This window comes from Sinocyclocheilus anshuiensis, unplaced genomic scaffold, assembly GCF_001515605.1.
Source record: "Sinocyclocheilus anshuiensis isolate Anshui unplaced genomic scaffold, SAMN03320099.WGS_v1.1 scaffold215, whole genome shotgun sequence".
In the NCBI taxonomy this organism is placed as follows: domain Eukaryota; kingdom Metazoa; phylum Chordata; class Actinopteri; order Cypriniformes; family Cyprinidae; genus Sinocyclocheilus; species Sinocyclocheilus anshuiensis.
This window is the reverse complement of record NW_015552542.1, coordinates 411,187-421,278: the sequence shown is the minus strand read 5'-3', so window position 1 is coordinate 421,278 and position 10,092 is coordinate 411,187. Positions and strand designations below refer to the sequence as shown.

Genomic DNA, 10,092 nt, shown 5'->3' with positions numbered 1-10,092 from the left:
AACAGAGCTCTGTGGCTGTTTTAGGTTGTTAGGCTCTTGTGGGCCTCCTTGATAAGTCGCTCTTAGGTCGAGCTTTTGAGTACTCCCCTCACTTGAGGTCTTCGTACTGAGTACGCTGATCCATAAGGGTGGGTGGTTGCACTCCCCTTGCTTTAGAGGGTTGGTATGTTGAGTGCTTGCTCCCTAGAGCTCTGTTCGGCACTTAGGAGCATGGTCAGTACTCCTAGCTTAGTACTCCAGCTTTGAGTCGTTAGGCAGTGTACTCCGCTCCCTAGAGCTCCGCTTAGACAGTACTATTAGCATGTAGGCTTTATCATGAGCCTCACTAACGGTGTCTAGCGTTGAGTGTGAAAAGTCGTTATGCTGAGACCTCCACTTTTTAGAGCTTTTGTATTAGGGCTGAGCGTTGGTTAGTAGGCTCTTTCTTTTTGAGCCTCACTAACTGCCTATGGCGCTGAGTGTAGTCAGGTCTCCTCTCGCTTTAGAGCGTCGTTATGCTGAGACCTCCACTCTTAAGAGCTCCTCAACTAGTGTTGAGTGTTGCTAGGCTCCTCTCGTTTAAGAGAGTCATTCTGCTGAAGCCTCCGCTCTTCAGAGCTCCGTCTTTGGCAGTAATAAGAGTTAGTAGGCTCTTTCTTTTTGAGCCTCACTAACTGCCTCTGGCGTTGAGTGTAGCTAGGTCTCCTCTCACTTTAGAGAGTCGTTAGGCTGAGACCTCCACTCTTAAGAGTTCCCCCACCAGGATCGAGTGTTGTTAGGCTTCCTCTCGTTTAAGAGAGTCATTCTGCTGAAGCCTCCGCTCTCCAGAGCACCGCTTAGGCAGAAATATGGGTTCGTAGGCTCTCCCCTTTTGAGCCTCACTAACTGCCTCTGGCGTTGAGTGTAGCTAGGTCTCCTCTCACTTTAGAGAGTCGTTAGGCTGAGACCTCCACTCTTAAGAGTTCCCCCACCAGGATCGAGTGTTGTTAGGCTTCCTCTCGTTTAAGAGAGTCATTCTGCTGAAGCCTCCGCTCTCCAGAGCACCGCTTAGGCAGAAATATGGGTTCGTAGGCTCTCCCCTTTTGAGCCTCACTAACTGCCTCTGGCGTTGAGTGTAGCTAGGTCTCCTCTCACTTTAGAGAGTCGTTAGGCTGAGACCTCCACTCTTAGAGTTCCGTACTTTGGTAGGTGAGCTAGTCTATGACACTGGCGAGCTTTGAGCCTGCCTGTAGAGGTTTGTGGCTCGGGTCCTGGCAAAAGTGATTTGGCTGGGGCAGGGATGGTGTTCCTTGAGTCCTTGACTTAAGGAATCCAGTTTTTGGGCACTCATCCCTCAGCATGGCGGCGTGGGTAGACCTGCATCTCCTTCAGACAAAGAAGTGGATGACGTTTTCCACAGGTGCGCTTTTATACCCGCACTCGCTTTATTGTTTACGTCATAGACTGCCGCCTGCCAATGTCAAGTTCATTGTCGTTTTTTCATTCATGCTTCAGACACCGGTCAAACTGAAGGCATTCCCCTAGCGCCCTCTAGAGGACGCAGCGTCTCGTTCCCTCTTCTCAGGGAACCATGGTTACATGCGTAACCTGAGACTTTTTCTGTATCTGATTACTGCAGAAAATAAATTAAATCCTTCTAGTTTGAAAAGGGAATGGAAAAAAATGTTATTTCAATTAACGCCGTAGTGGTCAAGCATGCAGAACTGCAATTAATTATTAAATGATTACACTATTTCAAATATAACGATAACACTTAAACATTAACATATGTTATTAACATGGCATTAGAATCACTCTTCTACCTTGTCTGTGCAAAACTATTTCCAGTCTTTGAACACATGCTATTATCACTTGTGCAAGATATGCAAAATAAGCTATGTAATTCATAAATAACTATCATAAAGGAAAATTCCAACAGAGATTGTCATTAATGAATAACTAGAAGTCCATCCCTCTTTAAAAAATACCCCTATCTCAAAACAACTCTCATACATTTACTGAATGCTGCAGTAAAATAAGATGCTGTAACATTCATTCATTCATTCTTTTCTTTTTCTGTTTTCTCAGGGACAAAATAAATAAATATAAATAAGCATGCATGCATACATCAAATAAAATAAAATAAAATAAAATAAGATTGTATCATGAACATCTGCACATGTTGAGCTTTGTCTTTATAATGCCTTACTTTTTTTTCTTTCCTTGAAAATATTTTTAAACCAAAATACCATTCTGTTGCTGGTTTATGGTACTTGCCATTCAGCAATAAGTAATAACTTTTTTTTATTATTATTATTTTTGTTCCCCAAAGGAATTACAGAGAAAATGAAGGACATGACCAATTCTGACCTTTCTTCAGTGTCTTCTGGAGTTGACTCTGGACAGCAGTCTCCTGTGTTACAAGAAAACGTCAAAAATAGCAGCATATGCAAACTTTGGGGAAAGTGAGTTGATTATGACCAGGGGCAATTAAATTATGAAAATGCTACAGTTAATTGCATCTTCCCTGTTTCTGTGTAAAACCAATGAAAAACAAGCATCTGACAGGATGTGTTTGTATTGAGGATGAAGAGGACAGGTGTGCTGTCAGATGACATTGAGCCCACTCAGTTCAAGAGAGGAGGGTTCAGGGCCACAGCTGGGCCTCGGCTAACACGGACCCCTGATTCTGGATGCTCATCCCGGTAAAGTTTCCTTCATAAACAGACAGGGCCAGAGGTGCAATAGACTTTGAAAGGACAATACAGATAAATAACTGTTATTGCTCTGATGATGTTATTATCTTGTCATCATTAGTGCACACACACCTTTCTCTAAGTGGACGACTGAGCAGGTGTGTGGTTGGCTGGAGGACATTGGTTTGGGGCAGTATGTCAGTTTGGCACGTCAGTGGGTGGACAGCGGACAAACCCTCCTCTCTGCCACTCCGCAGGAGCTTGAGAAGGTTTAATTTTTATTTATATAATTTTATATTTTGGTTATGTTGCTGTCTATGTTGGTCTTTCACTATGGGCTATATTAGTAAGAATGTACTCTGCATGATGTAAAATGATCAACCATAGTTTTTTTTTTTTTAACCAACCACAAAAATATACTTTTCTGCATGAAAGTCTTACTAAAACAGTACAGTTCCTATGACTCTTATACACTGTTTTCAACAGGAGATTTGTATTAAACATCCTCTGCACAGAAAAAAGCTGCAATTGTCTCTCAGAGCTTTTAGTTACAAGACGATGGAGAAATATTCAGAACTGGATCACATCTGGGTTACACGTATGTACTACTAATAAACAAAATAGCTAGATTTGAAGGAAATACAACTGCTTTCTATGCGAAAAGAAAAGAAAAGAAAAGAAAAGATTGACACTATGACAGTGTTGAAATAAATTAATGTGTTTCCACTATACCCTATTTTCCATCTCTAGGTTGGCTTGATGATGTCGGTTTACCACAGTACAAAGATCAGTTCTATGAAAGCAAGGTTGATGGCCGCATGCTACAGTACCTAACAGTGGTAAGACCAAAAGTTGCCTCTATCCCTGTCTTAAAAATGCAGTGTAGCGATATTTTTCAAATTCACATATTTTTACCCTTTAGAAACTGATGTTCTTTTCTCACAGAATGATCTCTTGTTCTTGAAAGTCACCAGTCAGCTCCATCATCTGAGCATTAAATGTGCCATCCATGTCCTCCACGTTAACAAGTTTAACCCAAACTGCCTGAGACGCAGGCCAGGGGATGAAGTAAGACAAATTGCAGCTTAAAAACTCACCATTTCAACTTCAGAATTATATAGGATACTCACATCTCCACAAAGGACAAAACTTGGAACACCGAAAGACTATATTTCAGTTTATTTATTTATTTATATTTGCAGAATAAGACATCTCCATCTGAGGTGGTGCAGTGGTCCAACCATCGTGTGATGGAGTGGTTGAGATCGGTGGATTTGGCTGAATATGCTCCAAACCTTAGAGGTAGCGGCGTTCATGGAGGCCTAATTGTGAGTCAGCTTTCACTGGTCATTAAAGTACTACTGCTAATGAGGTTTAAATATTCCCATACATTAAATATACTATATATGTCATGTAGATAACAGGATTGTCCAATCCAGCAAGTTAAATAATTTCTAATATACTGCAGTCTCTACATTGAGGGTAAAAACCTTTTTGACATTTATTGGTTAAAAACTGAGGGAACACTTTATTTAGTACTCAGAAACTTGTCCTATCCAAATGAACAACATTTGGAACTAGAGCTATGTAGTGAATTAGCTCAAAAGGGAAATGTATATAAATAATTACAATTAATTATATTTAGTTATACTTATTTATCTCAGCTGCCAGATGTAACTGTAACTGTAGAATAATTCATATTACAGTCAACTAATCTGTTTGTACAACGAACATTCAGTGTAATTTCATATCAACTAAGAAAAGTTATTTTTGTAGCCACAGAAAATAACTTTCTTGCAGTATTATTAATGCATTAGAGCATGTAGCAAGATCGGGAATCATTTAAGTGACATTGATCTGCAAACAGAATCAGAACTGGAGAACTCATGTATTGTGCACAAGGTTTTATTAACTAAATCACAAACACATAACTAGTCTAAACAAACATATACAATGATGCATACATGGGTATATGAAAAAGTGAAAATGACTGAATAAACCAAAATCAAGCAGGGGGAGGAATGGACAGTTACAAGTCAGTTTAACCATCTGAAGGGACCACCAGTGCCTTTTTACAAAGGAGTCTACAGCTTATACTAAACCTCTGTTCCATTTAGTTAAATGAACAATACTTTCATTGCCTTGGCCATTAAAACGAGCATCTGGATGCAGTCTTGGATGAAAGTCTTGATGATTTGAAGTTCAGATGGTATTGGAATAGTGATCACGTTCTTTCAGGACACCAAAGATGTTATTCTGACTCAGTAAAATTCAGAAGAGTTTGCTCCAGAGTGAAAAGTTGCAACATGGCTTGTTCATAAAGTATGCATAGAACAGTATACAACACAAAAGAAAATGTACAAGAACATTAATAATACACATAATGACCTGGGGATATTCATGTTCATTCATAGAACGGTTTGGCTATGAATTAATGAAATAAGTCATTTTCTATGGGCAGTATGTGTCTGTTTTGAAGTGAATTAAGTGAGAGTAAAACTTTTCGTGAATTCCATTGGGCCATAAAACCTGTCTTAAACTTTTAATCTGTCCTTGCTGCTATTATAACCAGAGGCCTGTTCTGCCTCTGGTTGTTAGTTGTGGCTTCACAGATCTCGGTACCCTGTCCAGTTATTGGGTGAGGGGTCTTTTGGATTATTTGTTAAATATAATGTGTCTGATTTGTCCAGCCATTACAACTAGGAGGGAAATAGGACAAAGACGAAGGTATAAACGCAGCTATTTTATTAAACAAAACAAAAAAGATAATCAAACCACATGGCAGTGCAAACAATACAAGACAAAGAACTGAACTGAAAAGAGAAGGCAGGACAAGGCAGTAAAACAAGGAACAGGTGTGAGAAATCAGATCGCTCAATGGGTCACTGTGGTGACAAATGAAAAGCGCGAACACAGGAAACAAGAAAAAGGTTATACAAATTAAAACTCCAAGAAACACTAACAGTACATTCCCATCCTGCTAGGCATTGTAAAAAAAAAAAAAAAAACCTGGGTGGTGGGAGGGGGTGATGATGACTCTAGGGAGGAAGGAAGGAGGACTAGGATCCCCATATGAAAGAGTCCACACTGATGCCACAGAGTTGGCAGTGGCAGAAACCACCAAAGAGCTGTCCTTGGTGGTCTCTGCCACTGCCAGCTCTGTGAGAAGAGAAGAGGCCACGAAGAAGCTGGCAGTGGAAGTGGCCACAGACTTGATGGTTATGCCAGCTCGAACCAGTGGGGTGACAGAAAGAGGCGGATTCTGGAGAGGTGGAGACCTAGGCAGAGCCAAGAAGATGAAGATCCAGGGCTACACTGCTGGTCTGGAAAGTTAAAGGGGTCATATGATGCAATTTCAAATTTTCCTTTCTTTTTGGAGTGTTATAAGCTGTTCGTGCATAGATAAGATCCCTAAAGTTGCAAAGACTAAAGACTCAAACCCAAAGAGACACGACTAGAAATCAGTGGTTAAGTTGTATTTACAACACTGTTCCAGAACAGTTCAACCCAAATATTCAGAAGTGTGCAGTACATTTTATGGAGGACTGTTTCCTGAACCTGCAGAGTAGCCTACAATGCGTCTGTGCACAAAGGATGTTTCTATAAAGTGGGGCAGTTCCTCACTTTGCAAGGACAGTCTGGTGCTTTTGACTCACAGCCTGTAAGTAAGTTTTTTATATTTAAAGAGTTTGCCACTGACGATTCAAACGCGAGTTTTGAGCAGTGTAGAGTAGCACTTGTTGTTTGTTTCTCCGATCACAAATGCAGACATGGTTTTATGTTTACGAGGCGCGATACGCAACGCGTAAAAAGACAGTATAAGTCATTATAATCAGTAATTATGTCCCTACTGGATGCAACAAATGCCTCGTTTGTAATGGGTTTTATTTGTGTTGTCTCATCGCGCCGGGACACGGCATCACAGTATGGTAAGGGGCGTAACATTTCAGACCGATGAGCTTTGTAAAAATCGACGCGTTTCAGAAAGGCGGGGCATAGAGGAGAAACAATAGTGTACAGTATGTGGAAAATAATGTGTTTTTTTAACCTTAAACTGCATAAACACATTGCATTACACCAAATACACAACATAATGTTCTTTTTAGCAATGTCATTTGACCCCTTTAAGGCAGAGATGCAGGCTCACTGGACTGAGATGGAGCCATAAACTGAAAAAGGGATTTGTTGTTGTTGTTATTTCAATTGTTAATTGAGAATAAAGAAATACATAAGTGCACTGTCAGGATAGTGGGTCTGGTGGGCAAGGTCCAAGAAGTTTCTGGTGTGGTTCTCGAGAGAGTGATCTTTCTGGGTGAGAAGGAAGTGATGGACAGCTTCTAGATCCATTGTATTGTATTGATTGTATCTGTCATGACAAGTGAGACAAATAGGACAAGGAGGCAGGTATTTTATTAAAACAAACGATAAAAGATCATCCAAATAGGTATACCAGCAGGAGAAAACGCATGACAGCAAACAATACCAGACAACGAACTGAACTGAAAGTGGACAAGATATACTAGAACTGATGAGGGCTAAAACAAGGGGCAGGTGTGGGAAATTATATAAGTGCTATATATATATAGTGACAATTTGAGATATATTTTTTTTTTATTCATTTATTTTTTTTTTATTTTGCAGTTAGGGCTGAACTGTAACTCAGATGATGCTGTCTACCTGCAAACTACAATACTGAGAAATGTTTTAAGCACTTGTGAAACAATGCTTTAGCTTGTTTCAAAGTTTTCAAAAATAATACCATGGACAGTTTTTATCAATGAACTTCTAATTGAATCCTATCAATTGTTGGTGTAACCACCCTTGACTTTAAAACACTCAAGTTTTAAAGTACACATGTGCACAGTTTTTAAGGTAGTTATATAAATAGGCGCCGGGAGCACACATCATTCACTTCTTCGTCTGACGACGAGGCGTTCCCCCATAGCAACCCCTAGAGGATGCAGTTCGAAGTTCCCATGAAAGGGAACTAATTCCCCAGTCTACTTCACATCTGAACGATTATTCAAATAAAGAGTCTCTGTTACTTTACAGCCTTATAAACGTATGGCAATGACCTATGTATAGGCTATTATGGACATTATGGTTACATGATTGCGCGGACAACATTTTATTATATTATACAAATTACACCCTTTGCAAACAATGCTACATACAAATTATGCAAGCATAAAAACTAGGCTGAACTCGAGCATAAAACTAGACATGGTTGACAAATAAGGTTTCTGCATTCGCCGGTTCCGTTAGCTTAGTCAACAAATTCACGTGTATTGCGCTGCCCACGGGGAAGCTTATACAGCGACAGTATTTACGACTCTGGTAACAGACAATTGTGCTTATGAACCACATGGGGGAACAGTGAGCAAATGTTACATGGCGTTGCTTTAACACAGCCACCTTCAACTGTAATTTTGTAACCTACAGAAAAGTCACTAAAAAATCCTTGTTACTAATGCAGACTAAGAGTTTTTTTTGGAACATGCAAACACAGACAAGTGGAATGACACAATGAGAAGTCTCAAGGCTGTTGGACCGTTATATTAGCACTCTTGAAATGCTTAGGTTTTGTGTGCCCCAGCTTTGTGTGCCCCAGCGCAGGCTTGTTTCTGCTTACTTTTGTCTGTGCACTACTGAGAGGTGTGAAAACAGATGCACATAGTTTAGCACTAAGTGGATTTGTGTGACCTGCTCCATCATTTTTAGACCCAGAAACACATGCAGGCACTTTATTGCAGGACTAAAAACAAATGCACAATATTACTCATAGGAAGGGACCATTTTTGATTGCCTAATTTTCTGCTGAAAGGCTGCTCCTCGACTCCTTTATGATATTTACAAAAAGGGCTGACAAAGTTTTATTTTTTATTTTTTTTGGATGTTTATTTCAGTGTCACATAGTAGTGAGATTTTATGCATGGTATTTTATCTATTTTAAGTTGTTTATCTGTTTTAAGTTGATCATGTTAAACTGATTTTACTTTAGCTGTAACATTACAAAAAATAGCATGACTATTTGGGGTGAAATATCCCTTTAAGTTGTTTGTATTTCCATATCAGATCCTGGAGCCTCGCTTTCAGTCAGAGACCTTGGCCATGTTGCTCAACATCCCTCCACAGAAAACCCTCCTCAGACGCCACCTCGCCACTAACTTTAACTCACTGGTGGGGCCTCAGGCCCAGCAGGAGAAACAGGAGTTTGCCAATGCCAGTGGGCATGCACCACTTACCACCACTGCCAAAGTCAGGGTATGATATTCCAAACAAAATAATCTATTTTATGCTACATAAAAGTTCCAAGTATCATTTTTGTCATGTTGTATTGTTATTCATTTCTGTGTCTTAGCCAACGAAGCTTGGTTTTACTCATTTCCGACAACTAAGAAAGCTCAGAGTGGATGAATCAGCAGATTATATCTGCCCCATGGATACAGGGACCCCACCAGCCCTGAGTGGGACACCAAAGCGGACTTATGGAAGCTTCAGGGGCATCAGCCCCAACCTGGCCAGAGACTCAGACAGACTGGAGAAGGCTGGGTCTAAGAACTGATTCATTGCTTCTTCAATTTAGCCATTCTTAGCCAAACAATGCAGTGCTTACTGCCAGTAACACCATAAACTGCCAGCACTGAAGTAACTCCACCCTGCTGCCTGAAGAACTTCAGCATTAACACCATCAATCAGGAAAAGCCCAGAACTGATTCTTCAGTGCATCATCCTGGAAATGACTGACCATGGGCTCTTAACATTGGAAATTATCATTATTATTATTATTATTATTATTATTAATATTATTAGTAGTATTATCATTATCATTATTATCATTATCATTATCATTATCTTTATCTTTATCTTTATCGTTATCGTTGTTGTTGTCTGTCTGTCTTTAGGTAGTTCCAATTCTGAAATTTCACCATGACAAGTGGATTTGAGTTTCCTGATTTTATTACTTTTAATGAAAGTATCCCTGGCAGGGGAAAAAAAAGGTTTTGAAATGACCAATAAACTGTTTATTTTCTTTTCTCTCTCTTTCATTATATGAACAGACCCTTTGAAAACACTTGAGTAAAACAAAATATGCCATATTGAAATTATGCATTATAAGATAAACCAGTAACACTTTAGAATACTGTTCCATCCTGAATACACAGGAACAAATGATTAATACAATATTAAAATTCTAGTAAGTAAATTAACAAGAAATTGGTCTGTTGCTTATATAACCCTGGCTCTCTGAATAGGGAACAAGATGTGTCACTGAGTGATGCTATGGGAACACCCCCCAGATGTGGAGTTTCTCTAAAGCCTGTATAGAAACTAGGAATGGCTCAGTACCACTTTTTTATGTCCGATACAGCAATGTTTAGTATCTGCTGATAGCAGTTTTTTTTTTTTTTTTGATCAGTTTACAATATCTACACAC

General features: G+C 39.6%; 1 protein-coding gene across 1 annotated transcript in view; it reads left to right on the top strand.

Annotated features, from left to right (window-relative positions):
- Nucleotides 1–9,403, top strand: part of LOC107663988 (liprin-beta-2-like) — a 36,600-nt gene extending 27,197 nt beyond the window's left edge. Inside the window, exons 18-26 of the mRNA XM_016454431.1 lie at nt 2,291–2,423; nt 2,544–2,663; nt 2,776–2,923; nt 3,141–3,252; nt 3,405–3,493; nt 3,600–3,722; nt 3,857–3,982; nt 8,730–8,918; nt 9,016–9,403. Of these exons, the coding sequence (XP_016309917.1) occupies nt 2,291–2,423; nt 2,544–2,663; nt 2,776–2,923; nt 3,141–3,252; nt 3,405–3,493; nt 3,600–3,722; nt 3,857–3,982; nt 8,730–8,918; nt 9,016–9,219 (1,244 nt within the window). The 3' untranslated portion in view covers nt 9,220–9,403. The remainder of the gene's footprint in view (nt 1–2,290; nt 2,424–2,543; nt 2,664–2,775; nt 2,924–3,140; nt 3,253–3,404; nt 3,494–3,599; nt 3,723–3,856; nt 3,983–8,729; nt 8,919–9,015) is intronic.
- The last annotated feature ends 689 nt before the right edge of the window (nt 9,404–10,092 follow it).